At 44.4% G+C, this 14,646-nt stretch overlaps 1 protein-coding gene across 1 annotated transcript in view; it reads left to right on the forward strand.

Annotated features, from left to right (window-relative positions):
• The window catches only part of LOC119448056 (fibrillin-1-like), a 176,793-nt gene that overhangs the window by 136,110 nt on the left and 26,037 nt on the right, over positions 1 to 14,646 (forward strand). The window contains exons 23-25 of the mRNA XM_037711550.2: positions 4,411 to 4,547; positions 4,908 to 5,010; positions 6,944 to 7,129. Coding sequence (XP_037567478.1) covers positions 4,411 to 4,547; positions 4,908 to 5,010; positions 6,944 to 7,129 — 426 coding nt within the window. The remainder of the gene's footprint in view (positions 1 to 4,410; positions 4,548 to 4,907; positions 5,011 to 6,943; positions 7,130 to 14,646) is intronic.

Genomic DNA, 14,646 nt, shown 5'->3' on the forward strand with positions numbered 1-14,646 from the left:
ACCCGCCGGGGTGGCTCAGTCAGCTAGGGCTCAGTCATCCCGGCCGCGGCGGCCGCATTTTGCTAGAGGCGAAATGGAGGCATTTTGCTGTAAGTTGCTCAACATGGAATGTTTATTACGGAAAACCTGACTGCGCAGAATCGAATGCTCCTAAAAGCTGCGAAAGAATGGGCGCGCGTAAATAATTTCCACGTTGCATGGCACCGCTCTGGAAAAGTGTTTATAAGAAAGAGTGAGGGCGATCGCGCACGCTTGATAAAGTCCGCTGATAAAGTCGCCTGCAGATCTGGATAAGATCGTTTCTTGAGCTTAGGAGCGTAAGTAAGTTGTAGTTAAAATAACGTTGGTACACTCGAACAAAATGTTTTTGTCGGATCTTCATGATAATGTAAGCTCACAAAGCGGTGGATCGATTAGTTGCATACATATCAACTGCCAGTCGGTGAAAAATAAAAAAAGATGAACTTGGCATTTTTTTTCAGCAGCCTAAACTTTCGTTTTCATTTCATAATGCTTTCTGAAACGTGGTACAGTGATTGTACGGTCCCCTGGTGTCTGCCAAGGTTCGAGTGCTTTACACGATCAAGAATCAATTAGCGCGGTGGCGGGGTTAGCTGAATTGTGTGCGATTCATTTAAAGTCAACTGTGTTCAAGAATGCTCTTGTGTTAACGATGACTATGAGGTTTTGTCTGTGTTACATGCGCGCACTGTTCTGTTGTCTACAGACCGCCGCGAGGCAATCTCCAAGGCTTTTTTCTGTTTTCGAGAAACTCTTAAAATACATTGTTGAATTACAGTATAAATTCATTTGTGGTGGCGATTTCAATATAAACATGCTGGTTGACTGCAATATCACACGCGACTTCCAATTGCTTTTGAAAATGTATGGGTGTTCCCATGTTATCAGCACTCCTACCAGAATTACCTGCGATACGTCCACATGCCTTGACTTGTTTATTACTAACTACGGATCAAAGAGTGTTAAATGTGGCACTATTTCATACAGCTTGAGTGATCACATGCCGATATTCTTCACTGTGAAATGGAAAGATAAAAGATCACCAGAACGAGTCTGCTTCTCGCAAATTATAACTGAAGAACTTCTAGTGCGTTTTCGCGATGACTTACGTGACGTATAGTCTGGGACAGTGTTATTGCTGCTACAAGTGCTGATCGCCCCTATACGGTGCTTTTCTAAACGTTCCTCTCCTATTATGATAAACATTTTCCTTCCCGTCCTAAAGTATCTGCTCCGTCAAGGATACTTAAACCCTGGGTAACTATTTAATTATTTAAAAAGATAAAAGAGAAAGCAAGATTATTTAATAAATTCCTCATATCTCGGGATCCTGATGATTTAAGAGTGTTTAAATCATTTCGCAATGTCTTAACTAAGGAATTACGTGCGGCGAAAACTACGTTTTATAAGCAATCCTTCGCAACGTGCAGTCATGATAGCAATAAGATATGGCACTGGCTTAATTCTTTGCTGAATAGAGTGCCCAATTCAGCGGCAGGGTTGCGTATAATTTCTGATGGAGCGAAAATACCTGACGCGAAGTTGGCCGACTGTTTTAATGATTATTTTTCTAATTTACCTAAATGCAATGAGAATGACAACGCATGCCGTTTCATTAAAAGGAACTGTGTGCCTTCAATTCTTTGGCGTCCCACAACCACTTCAGTAAATTACTGTAAATTACTGTAAGTAAATTTACTGTTCTCCGCACTAAATAATAGCAACTCCTGCGACGCTGATAACATTAAAATCAAGCCTGTGAAATTTTTAATAGACATAATCGCTCCAGTACTAGCACATATTTATAATATCTGCCTTTCTACCGGTGTGTTCCCGTATAAAATGCAGATGGCAAAAGTAGTTGCACTGTTCAAGAAAGGTGACAAAACTGCCTTATCTAATTAAAGACCTGTGTCTATTCTCCCTATATTTTCGAAGTGTTTGGAAAAAATTATTTTTTGCAGAATATCAGACTTTCTGGACAAGCACAATTTGATAACTAAGCATCAGTATTCTTTCCGGAAAAATATGTCAATGCAGCTACCTTTGCTTGAACAGAAAAACTAATTCTGAATAATTTTGAGGGACGTTTGCTAACGTTGGGAGTATTTGTCGACTTTTCAAAGGCCTTCGATTCTATAAATCATGATCTCTTGCTTAGTAAGTTAAACCACTATGGTATACGCGGCATTGCACTTGACTTGATTAGATCGTATCTTGGTCACAGACAGCAGTTTGTACAAGTAAATAGCTTTAAATCTGAAGTTCGCTCGGTCAAGGTAGGTGAACCCCAGGGTAGTATTTTAGGGCCCCTTCTGTTTAATATCTTTATTGACGATTTAGTAAACATTGATGTTGATACGCGTTACGTAATCTATGCTGATGACACCACGTTATTATTTTCATCTAACCGCTCTGCCGAATTGATTACAAGAGCTAATGCAGTTTTGAATAAACTGTACACATGGTCACTTGATAACGGTTTGACTATTAATTCGCAAAAAAACTAAGGAGGTGTTATTTCGCGCTAAGAACACGCAAATTACTCTCGAGGAAGATTTGCTAATGAACAATTCTAAAATTGAACTTGTTAATTCAGTGAAATCGCTAGGTGTATTTTTGGACCATACTATGACCTGGCATAGCCATACAGATTTTCTTGCTAGTAAGCTTTCACAAATCACTGGAATGTTTTATTCCTTGAACTATCTTCCCTACTCTATTAATTGCTTTAGATATAATTCAGTTTTTCTCAGCCATTTAAATTATTGTTGTCTTGTCTGGGCTACCACTTAGGAAACAAATATCAACAGGTTGTACATACTACAAAAGAAGGCTCTTCGCGCTATTTGTAATAAACCATATGATTTCCCTTCAGCTTATTTATTTCATAAACTTAAGACACCGAAAGTACAGGCCTTTTAAAGTATCGTCTAGTGCTTGCGTATAAAAATGAACAGAAAATAAACATAAACCACATTAATTTTATGGCTAACTTTAAGCTACACGAAACTCCACACAGTACAAGAAAGCCAGAGTATCGGCACGTACCACAATCGCGCACTAAATATGGATCACAAATGCTGCGCTCCAGGCTACCCCGGTTACTAAATTGATCTTATTAACAAAATTGATATTGCTTCTTGTTTTCTTCCCGGTATTCTTGATTTTTTCTCTCATATGTGAGTTGTACATTGCCTATTTTCTTATCAAGTGCAGTGAGATTTTGTGAGGTTTTGCACAGAATCTCTTACTTTTGTTTCTGTTTTCTTTCTGTTCTTTTTTTTTTCTCGCCCTATTTGCGATCTCGTACGCATGATATGTTGTAGTACTTCAATTGTAAGTACTTGAGAAAACTAGTTCCGCTCTGCTGCTCCTTTTTGTTTTTACGGGTTTTTGGGGCTGGTCAAGCTGCTACGAGCAGCTTTTTTCCCCACTTTAACCCCGCAAGGCTGTATTTACTTTTTTGTGGAAATAAAGCAGACATACATACAAAGGACGTAGTCGGCACAAAGTGTATGTACAGTCGGTAAGCTGCCGCGCGTACAGCTTAGTGGTTATGGCAGTGCGCTGAGCTCGAGATCGCGGGTTCGATCTCGGACGCGGCATTTCGATGGGGGCGAAACCGCTACACTTCGTTTTAGGTGCACCTTACGCATCCCCAGGTGATCAAAATTTATCCACAGTCACCCACACTTGTCTCATAATCAGATCGGGGTTTCTGGCACGTCATCATGAGCCTACATTTATGTTCACTGTAGGACGAAGGTCTCTCCCTGCGATCTCCAATTAGCCCAGTCTTGCGCTAGCTGATTCCAACTTGCGCCAGCAAATTTCCTAACTTCATCACCCCACCTAGTTTTCTGCCGTCCTCGACTGCGCTTCAATTGAATTTTTTTTTTGTTTCATTCGGTAGAACTGCCTTTTTCCTCCGAATTTCCTGTCTTCTTGCCTTGTTTTTTTCTTATTTTATTTTTATAGGGTATGTTTCCTCCGCTTCTTTTTTACATTTATCTATTTATTTCATCTTCCGTATCATTCGGTGTACATTGAAGTGATAGGGCATAAAAATATGCGCTGTCGCAATTGATAAAAACCATACCTTTCCTGGCGCACCCCAATACAAGCGGCAAACGTGACGAGCATTTTTTTAGTCAGATGCGTCACTAAGAGTTCCTTGTCGCGCGACGTCTCTGGCAAAGCGAATGCTGACAGCCTCAGTTGTATCCATGATCAGGCACGCAGACACGCATACTCCTATAGGCATGCGCAGACACGATCCACTGCAAAATATGCCGTATAAAGCCGCGCAACCTTTAAGAGATGCAACAACCCTAACAGAGTCGATGTCGTTTTGTTGATGATGCCTATTTTATGTGCACATTGCAGACGAAGAGCCTCCGAAAGTGTCGCGCTGCCCGGGCACCGTGATGGCGATTTCCACCTCCCTGGAGGGCGTCCCAGTCACCTGGGAGGAGCCTGAATTCTCCGATAACGTCGATGTGGAGTCTGTAAGATCGACGCAGGTGAGCCGCGACGCCATCGCATGAGCCAATCGGTCTGATAACTCAAATTATTGTGCGAGAAACGAGTCGTTACAGTCGAATTATTTGAGCAAGAAATAGACAAAGATCGCTGGTGACCGCATTCGCCCGCGAAACTACAAGCAAGCAGCGACAAGAAAACCTGAAAACAGGTTGTCTCAAAATCCACGCGCCAGCATCCAAGTGACAGAAATGCATCTCGGAGGCTACGATTTTGTTGACTGCATGCACCAGAAGCGACGGCAGAGAGGCCATCACACCACTGCGCACCTAGCGATGTTTGCGACGAAAGCAAATGGCCTCATTGGTGACGGCGGTGTGCCTGCGTTTCGTGTTTTTCAGTCACCAGGATCCATCTTTAACTTCGGCGTGCACAACGTGTATTACACGGCCAGGGACATTGCTGGAAATGAGGCAGTTTGCGCTTTCCACGTGAACGTTTCACGTAAGTATACGTGTCACCTCTCTGCTGCAAATTACCTTCGGCCATGGATAGCGCCAACAAACGTTGCTTCCTCTGCGTGTTCATCCTCTAATTATAGACTGAAACAGAAAGCTTGTGCCTGTCTTTTAACGCACAGAGTTGCCTGCAATAATTACTAGGGGGAGCTCTGGCACTGCGACCGTTCTGCCACCCCGGGATTTATTTGATCTTCGGGCTTATGGATTCACATGCTCCTGTGGCTTCGTTTATTACGCTGTAGCTAGGCCTAAATTGGACTACATTTAAAATACACTTTATACTTTTTTAATGCAGACGGTAATAAGACTCTTCAAGCACGCATAACCGCTGCCAATTTCAGTGGTTCCGCTTGTGCATCAGACCGTGACGTAATGGTTTCAATGTCGGGTTTTTGTGCCAGAGGTCCCGTGTTCGAAACCTGCCGTCGGACGATTTTAATACTGTTCATTTAATTATTTATAACGCAGTGTTTTCTTAAAACACATAACTTCGCACAGTCACGAAGCCATATAAAGAGAGGAAGACGAATTTTAGCGATCATTCTCGTGATGGCTGCTTGCAGCTGCTGCAGACACTAGGGCCACAAGTTCTCGCTAGTAATTATTGCATGAAAATCTATGCTTTAACGCATATATCAAGGAAACCGTAAACACGCCGCATGCAACTGAGTCATAATCTTGCATGTTTCCACCAAGCGTAACCAACTCATACCTAGGCGCCATCTAAGGAGACATTCTGCGCATGAAGCACCCCCAGCGTCAGCAACGCCTTTTTTAATGCAGAATTGCTGCGTGCGAAATGCACTCTATGCACACAACATTTCGTAACATGTGCCAGTTGTAGTTCTTTCTTTTTTCCACATTCTCTCTCTCTATTCATTAATGAGCTTAGTTGCAAATACATGGTTGCGAAATGCGATCTGACGGGCTGTGACAGCCTCAGTGAAGGCAGAAAGGTATTTGCGAAGTGTGGAAGTTGAATTGCCGAGTATTCAATGGTTTTCTGCCTCCCTGCCATTTTTTTTTTTTTGTTCAGGAAGAACATTGCCAAAATACATTTTAACACTTTCTAAAATGCATATAAAGAAAACAATTTGTGGCAGACACCATCGTGGATTATTGTTAAACTCAGCGATAGGCATTTTTATGTAGCTTTGTCCATCTCATACCATGCCGTGATTCATGACAAACTTTACAGGCACAATATAGCAGACACACAAAGGCGCAACCTTCCTGCCGAACCCGATACCATGCCAGAGTATATCTTGGTTAAAAGGCCTACTCGACCACGCATCCAACCCTTATGCCAAACCCGATACCACACCTCGATATATATCTGTCAAAGGTCCTATTCAACCTCGTTACCAATCCAATTCCAGAACCGACACCAGGCCACAGTACATCTCGCTGTCAACCCTTATGACAAATCTGTTACCACGCCCCAATATATATATTAAAGTTATTCCCCACTCAGTCTTCTTAACTGAGGCTGTCCCCGTGAACGACCAGCCTGTCTTGCTTGTGATAGGGACGAGTGATAAGCTTAAAGGTAAGAAAGCGCATCTTCGACGACGGCCGTTGCAGGCTCGTTTTATGGTGAAAGGTTGCGTCAACCCATTTTAGGATGTCCACGCACGGGCAAGTTGCACATTAGCACAGAACGTCATAAAACCCACAAGGACATAAATGTTGGCGGGCTTTTAGTGTTCTTAGCTTTTGCATACGGCGTTTTTTTTTTCTTTCTTTTTTTTTTTTTTTTTTTTTTTTTTTTACCGCGCGACGCGCATTCTCGAGCTCGCCCATCATGTTGCGCTATACGGACCTCGTGAGCTCCTCGGGCTGCGTAACACGGCAAGTGACGTATGTGCTGCTGCATGTGTGTGTGCTGCTGTTGCTGCACGGCATGGCGCATGCAGGCAAGGAGTGCCGTTTGCCGGCTGACATCGAGCACGGCAGCACCGAGTGCGAAAACTGGCTGCACGGCGTTGTGTGTGAGCCAAGCTGCGAAGACGGCTACGCGTTACCCAGTAACGTGTCTCTTCTCTACACCTGCGACCTGGCCGGCGTCTGGGAACCAAGGTCCTGGATACCGAACTGTCAGGGTGAGACACGGCGGCCATTCCTCGAGAGCGTTTTCTGTGTGCTCACGTATTTCACCTCCATCGCAAGCTTTATGACAGTGAACACGCAAGCGCAGTCTCATGTAGTGTCCTTGTACATGCTATAAAAAGCTGTTGCGCCTCTCTGCGCCGCTTACGACGACGACGACGATGATGATGATAATTTATTGACGTCCCTTTCGAAGTGGGGCGGCGACAAATAGTCACCTATCCTGCTTCTGGAATCGCTTCTGGAAGGAGAACGTACGTTACCTACGGTTCTCGCTGGGTTAATACCTTGACATTCCAATAGGGTGTGCTGAGTTCTCTCCGAGATTTAGCAGAAGCACACACTGATGCGAATATTTGCTCCGGTATGTTTTTGTCCTTAAGCAAGCAGCTCGGGCCTCAAATAGCAAGACCTTTGTATTATCCTACAGATTTTCCTTTTTAGTTTCTTTCCTGTCCATCGTCTTCTTTGTTTCCATACCTTACATCCAATTTAGTGCCTGTCTTTTTGATGAATCCCGGTTGTCTCTTTACCCTTCGGTGTTGGAACAAAATGGTGCACCTTTGCGCAACTCTGCTCACTTTCGGAGCATACTGTCGAGCGGCTGGCGCACTCTCCTAGTTGTGATCGTCAGCGACAGTCTGCACCATCGCGTGCTCCGTCGTTTCCAGATCCCAAGCGATGGTGGCAACTATTAGAGTGCGGTAGCTGCTCGTCAGAGTGCTCTGCATGAACCGAGCGGCACGCGCTCCCGTGTTCACTGTCATAAAGCTTGGGACTGTGTATGCAGTGTGCCTAAAGTGGTCGAGCGACACAAGGTATCAATGCAATATAACACGATCATCAAGTGTATGTATTAATGTGAAAGCATTATATTAACCATGAAGCGGAAAATCCGGCGTTAACATTCGATGTTACCAAAACCCAGGTGACCAAGTGATGACGTTACGTTTGAATGCCAATCAAAACCGACCTGACCCAACCCAAAATGATTGGCTCCGCCCAATTCGAAAATTGAATTGAGCCACGTTCAAGATCGACTGTTTCACCATCCAGCCAGACAGCTCCCAAAATTGACTTTGCCGTCCGGCGAAATTTGGATGACCCGCCCCCAAAATAGACTTTGCCCAATTCGAAAATTGAGTTCACCCACCTTCAGAACCGACCTGGTGCAACTCCATAAATTTGTGTGGCCCACCACCAAAATGGACTCCGCACAATTCGAAAATTTAGTTGTACCACGTTCAAAACCGACCTGGGCCACTCCCGCAATCGACTTGGCCCACCCTCAAAATTGACTTTGCCCAATGCGAGCACATGACTAAGTGATCACGTCGTGGGACATAGTCACGTGACCATTTAGGGACCGCAAGTTGAAAGGTCACATAATCAAGTGATGACGTCATGTGATAATGTCACGGGACATGGACGTCGATATAGTCGACACGCCCAGAATGCTTTCGCGTTCAATGCACATAAGGAGACCTTAAGTACCTCTATAACTTTTTATTTATTTATTTATTTATTTATTTATTTATTTATTTATTTATTTATTTATTTAATTATTTAATTAGTTAGTTAGTTAGTTAGTTAGTTAATTAGTTGTAAATACTGCGATCTTATATAAGATCGCAGCAGCGTAGTACACTTGTATATACACAGAATAGAAACAAAAATGTGTGAACTGCATACCATATAGAACACGTTATTGTGAACAACATGACAGGCACCGTATTCTCCTAACCCAAGTACAAACAATGTATGAGAATAATTAATAGGAAAACAAAGCAGTGAAAGTAGATCAAGGAACAAATTAAAAAAAAAACGCAATTGTGGTTAAAGCTACTTTTCCCTTTCTCTTCACTGAAGATATGTTTCGAAAGTAAAAAACGAATCCTAGTTTACTACTATATCAGTCAGCTTGTTCTATGGAACTACTGTTCTGGGGAAAAGATATTTAAAACAGTGAACACGTGTAGTAAATGGAGATATAGCCACGGAGTATTTGTGTCTGCTAGCATAACCTGTCGAATAGGTGAAAAGTCGACACGTAACGATATTGTAGTGGCCGTTTATTAGTTGACAAAAAGAATTTTAAACGACATATGCGGTTTCTAGTTGTTACAGAAGCTAAGCCCCTCTCACAAATGAGGTTAGTGACAGAGATACGCCCATAGATATTGTAAACAAACCTAACAGCCTCTTTCTTGTTTTTTGTTTGTTTTTCTAAATTTTCGAGTTTCCTGACATTGGATTTAGTGAGCGGGTCCCATATAACAACAGCATATTCCGAAACTGGGCGAATTGGTGTTTTAGTTTTATATGCCAAGATACACACAGAGGGTGTAGATGTTCTTAACGAGCCTCTTAAAAAGAACAACTTCCGGCAACAATTCACTATTATTGTATCGATATGCTTTGTCCAGCACCTATCCTTAGTTATGCAGAGAGCACAATATTTGACAAGGAAGTGTTTTCAGTGCCATAATGAGACGCAAGCGGCTTCGTTTTCAGTGTTATTGCCATATATACTGTCTTTCCAAACTTTATCCACATTTGCCATTCGCTACATCATTCAACCACCCTATCGGAATCCATTTAACCAAAGTTGGCCTTCACTTGAAGTTATTTCCTGTTACAGCACGCAGACGTCAGCGTAGAGCCTAATTTTAGCGGTAACATTGTTAGCGATATAATTAATATATAATAAACATAAGAGCCGACCCAGAATGGTTCCCTGTGGAACAATAGAGTCTGAGGACGTTCTATTGACGATAACGAATTGACGGCTGTTCTAAAGATAGACTTTTATCCCTGCAATTTTTTTAAATTATTTTAAGCATAAAACTCATCATATGAAACAAATTATTACTGGAGACTTCATCAAACACCTGGCGAAAACCTATGGATTTATCGTCCGTTTGTCTTCCTTTGTTCATTGTGCTAGCCAAATCATGTATAGTTTCAACTACCTGAGTAGTCGAAAAGCCACGTCTACAGTCATGTTGCAGATTTGTTAGAATGTTGTGTTCGTCAAGGAAACCAATAATATGTTTATGAAATATGTGCTTTAAAAGCTTGTGTCATGTTGATGTTAATGAACTAGGGCGCTGGTTTTTAAGGCGAGTTTTATCGACTGTTTTATGTAGTGGTTTTATTCTAGCTGACCGCCAGTCATCTGACAATGTTCCTTCGCCGACGGACATTGGAAATAGGATGTACAAGCATTTCGCACATCGCATAACATTTCAAGAAAGCGTTCGGAATATCATCTGGCCAGGGTGACTTGTTAATGTCAAGATTTAACAATAAACTTAATCCCGGCCGCGGCAGCCGCATTTCGATGGGGGCGAAATGCAAAAAACGCCTGTGTTCCCTTGCATTGAGGGCACGTTTCCCGTGGTGGTCAAAATTAATCCGGAGTCTTTCACTACGGCGTGCCTCATAATCAAATCATGGTTTTGGCACGTAAAACCCCAGAATTGAATTAAATTGAAAGAATAAATTTGCGATACTTTTAGGGGCGAAGCTCCTTAGGGTGTGGGTCTGTCCCTCCTCTGTAGTATGTAGTAGTAGTAGTAGTAGTAGTCGTCGTCGTAGTACTCGTCGTCGTAGTAGTAGGTAGCCACGTCTACTTTTTATCAGAAAAAAGAAATTCCGAAAGTTGTGTCCGTAGCGCGGAATCGAACCAGGGACCCCTCGCTTCCGAACGCGCGGCGCTAGCCACTACGCCACGAAGCGCACATGGACACACGCACCACGATGACAATAAATACCCAACATTAACGAAAGACTGCGCGTTTCTAACGCGTTTGTGCTAGCGCGTTACGGCCCGTGTAAGAAGCTGGTGTAAGACGCTGTGGCCTCTCCGCCTTACCCCCGTATTCATAAACGCTCCTCGACTTGAACTTGACTTGCCACCGCCTTGGTCAGCGCGTTCGAAACGCGTTGAAGGCGGTGGCAAGTCAAGTTCAAGTCGAGGAGCGTTTATGAATACGGGGGTTATACTCTCTCAGCAGTCATGTGATGGCGTCGGCAACCGCGGTGCACGTTCCGGCATGTGTAAACGGCTGCGTAAGACGCTGTGGCCTCTCCCCCTTACTAGAGAGTACTGCACGTTTCTAACGCGTTTGTGCTAGCGTCCCCTTAAGCGGGAGATGGTGCAATTATAATGAAGGGCGCTGTTATAAAATAGGAATGACGTCACATATGGCGCGTGTCATTGGTGGAAGTCAATCGTTCGATTTAGTGCGGCGAGACTGGGCGAATTACACGGAAGATTCACGGTTTACCGATGATTCCCTCCGGAGCTTCGCCCACTCATCATCATTCACCCCGTGGATATGCGGTTTTTTTTTTCCAGAAATAATAATGTCAGGCAGGTAAGGTAGATCGAGAGAAATGCGTGGTATACAGCCGTTATCTTGTGCAAGTACAACTTTGGAACGGTTATTAAAAGCAGAGTACTTTTAGAGCTCTTAGGCGCCCGCACCTGTAACGAGCGCAGCGAAAAAGGGAGGAGGATGCAGCGGAACCATGAGGCGGAAAGTGGAGGAGGGTAAAGCGCGAGAACAAAAAGACACCGCATATCCACGAAGTGAACGAGGATGAGTGGGTGAAGCACCGGGGGATCATTCGGGTAACTATGTACATTGCCCACTCGAACATGCAATGAGTGACAACACATGTGTACAGTATATACAATGTTGTTTGATTGGTCGTATGTGGTATTGAGGTGCGGACTTCGTTGTCCCTTCATTACGAGACTGCGTTGTGGTCAGTGCAGCAGCACGGCGACGCCGGCAAGCAGACCCAAAGGCGGCGAGAGTGCGGGAAGCGGCGGCAAAACGCCGGAAGCGTTCTCTACCTGAGGTTGGTGTCGCCGATGCTCGGTTCAAGCGCGAGCTTCGCGAGCCCTCAGCTCGGGGTCCGCTTGCCGGCGTTGCCGTACTGCTGCAGCTTTGCGAGCTCTCAGCTCCGGGTCCTCATGCCGGCGTTGCCGTGCTGCTGCAGCTTCCTACAATAAGATTGCATTGTGATCAGTGCAGCAGCACGGTGACGCCGGCAAGCGGACCTGGAGGCGGCAAGAGCGCGGGAAGCGGCGGCAAAACGCCGGAAGCGTTCTCTACCTGGGGTTGGTGGCGCCGATGCTCGGTTCAAGCGCGAGCTTCGCGAGCCCTCAGCTCCGGGTCCGCTTGCCGGCGTTGCCGTACTGCTGCAGCTTCGCGAGCCCTCAGCTCCGGATCCGCTTGCCGGCGTTGCCGTTTTGCTGCAGCTTCCCGCGCCCTAGACTCCGGGTCCGCTTGTTGTCTGCGTCGCCGTGCTGCAGCAGCTTTGTGAGCCCTCGACTCCGCTGGCAGTTGAGCCGCCACTCTCGCCTTTTCATCCATATCGGGGGCGACGTTATCAGAAGCGACCGTTATCATCCGTGGCTGAAGAGAGAAACAGAGCGCGCGTCGGGAACGAGTTAGGTGCACCGCAGCGCCCCTACAGGACTCCATGCAAACCAGAGCTACGGACGACGATGGAGGGACAAGGCTCGGCCCTAAGGTGCCCCTAAAACGTAGTGCGGTGACGATGGCTACGAAATGGCGCCATAGTAGCGCGCGTCGTCTGTGGCGACTGCTGTGAATCGCGCCCACGCGTCACCCACGCGCTGGCTCTCGCGATCTCCAGATTAGCGAGGCAGACGCGCCACACTTCGCTCCGTTCGCAACGTGCCGCACGAGACAGATTGTCTGCGCCAGCCAATATATCGCGAAATCAAAACACGCACTGAGCTCAAATTTCGCATTAGGGAGTATCGTAATCGTCGGTGAAATTTTATCTCGCACACATTTACCATTTATGAGGAACATGCCAGAAGAAGCACTTGGGGTCACAACCCTCCGAAATTTTTTAGGAGACTATTTAATAAAGTCTGGTAGCAGTGTGTTGTACGTAATAATAGTCTCAAACAAGCTGTCAAAAGCAATTTGCATATCTTCACCATTATTTGTTTTGGCGCGTTTCTTTAATCGTTTAAGTTTCCGCTGCATTTGTAACGTCTCCTGGGTCATCCATGGGTTATGACGCTCGGATGCCTTGGCTATGTCAGGAATGAATTGTTCCACAAAGTCAAAGGCAATACCTTTCAAGTATAGCCAGAGATCGTGTACACTGAAGTCATCGTAATTAAAAGCTAGCGCATTTATGATACACTCATCCTGAGCACGCGATAAATTGGTAAAAGACTGAACCTATCACATTGCTTTAATGAAACACTGTTTAGCGTCAGTACAATGGCTTTATGGTCTGAAATACCGGTCGTTGCTGCACATGAACTCTCATCTTTTATAATGCCACTCACGAGGAACGCATCAAAAGTAGACCTTAAGTTATTTTTAATTCTTGTCAAGTCTTTAACAACGTCTAATAGATCGAAGCCAAATGCTATATCAGTCATGACGTTTTCAGTACTCTGAGAAGAATTTGAGAAAAAGTGTTATTGATGTTTGGCAGGTTGTGATCTTCAGCTAGTATCAATTTATTGTATTTAACGGCCAAATGTATATAAGCTGATAAACGCTCCAGGTCGGTAACGAAAGAGGTCTATATGCAGCTTCAAGGATGTACCTAAAATTATTCATGTGTAATTTGGTGAACATACTTTCAGCATCTGGAACGTCAAGCATTCTCTGCAGTTGTATTAAAGAGTTATGACAATACCTCCCCCTCTTCTGTCTCTTCGTAGCACTTTGTGGTTCTTTGGTACAAACTCACGGTGAAATATTTCATTGCTTAACCAGGTTTTGGTAAATACGGTTATGTCGGGGGATCAACTGATAAAGTACGCTTTCAAGTTGAACATACGACATTGCGGCAGTTCATATTTAGAATTGGAAAGTGTACGCTGCTTATTTTACACAGTCGTTTCTTCTTAATAAGTTTGTAGCGTTCTTCCCTGAATTTGATGCCACCCAAAGATTACACCATCCACACTTAGCTTATCGAGCACAAGCATGATTTTAGTGCCGTTTTTTGATTCATGTTTCGCACTTTGCCATAGCCTCTTCCTTATGTTACATACTTTCAGGGATGAACTTTGAACAAGCCCCTAAAACAGCGAGTTTCCCTCGGTAAACTAAACATTTTATGATCACTGGACGACTTTTCCTTCTTTTATCTCCTAGTCGGTGACATCTTTCTCTGCTAGTGATAGTGAGTCCTAGCTCATTCTTGAACAGATCATTTGCCAATATTTTTGTCAGGCTATCTGATACCTCGCTGGCTTTTCCCTGTAAGCCGTGCACAATCAAGTTTTTTTCGAGTGCCTCCGTAATCAAGCTCATCTAATTTGTTCTGCAGATACGACACGTGCTGTTCCAAAGTTGTGGCAGTCGACTTCAGGCTGTTTAGTTCTGGCTCCAACGGCTGCAAGAGGGACGAGCTAGCCTCTAGACCACGTAATCTGTTCTTCATATCCGCTATATCGGCTTCCATCCTGTTTTGGTTCGGCAGTATGTTATTC

Source organism: Dermacentor silvarum, chromosome 4, assembly GCF_013339745.2.
Source record: "Dermacentor silvarum isolate Dsil-2018 chromosome 4, BIME_Dsil_1.4, whole genome shotgun sequence".
NCBI classification, from domain to species: domain Eukaryota; kingdom Metazoa; phylum Arthropoda; class Arachnida; order Ixodida; family Ixodidae; genus Dermacentor; species Dermacentor silvarum.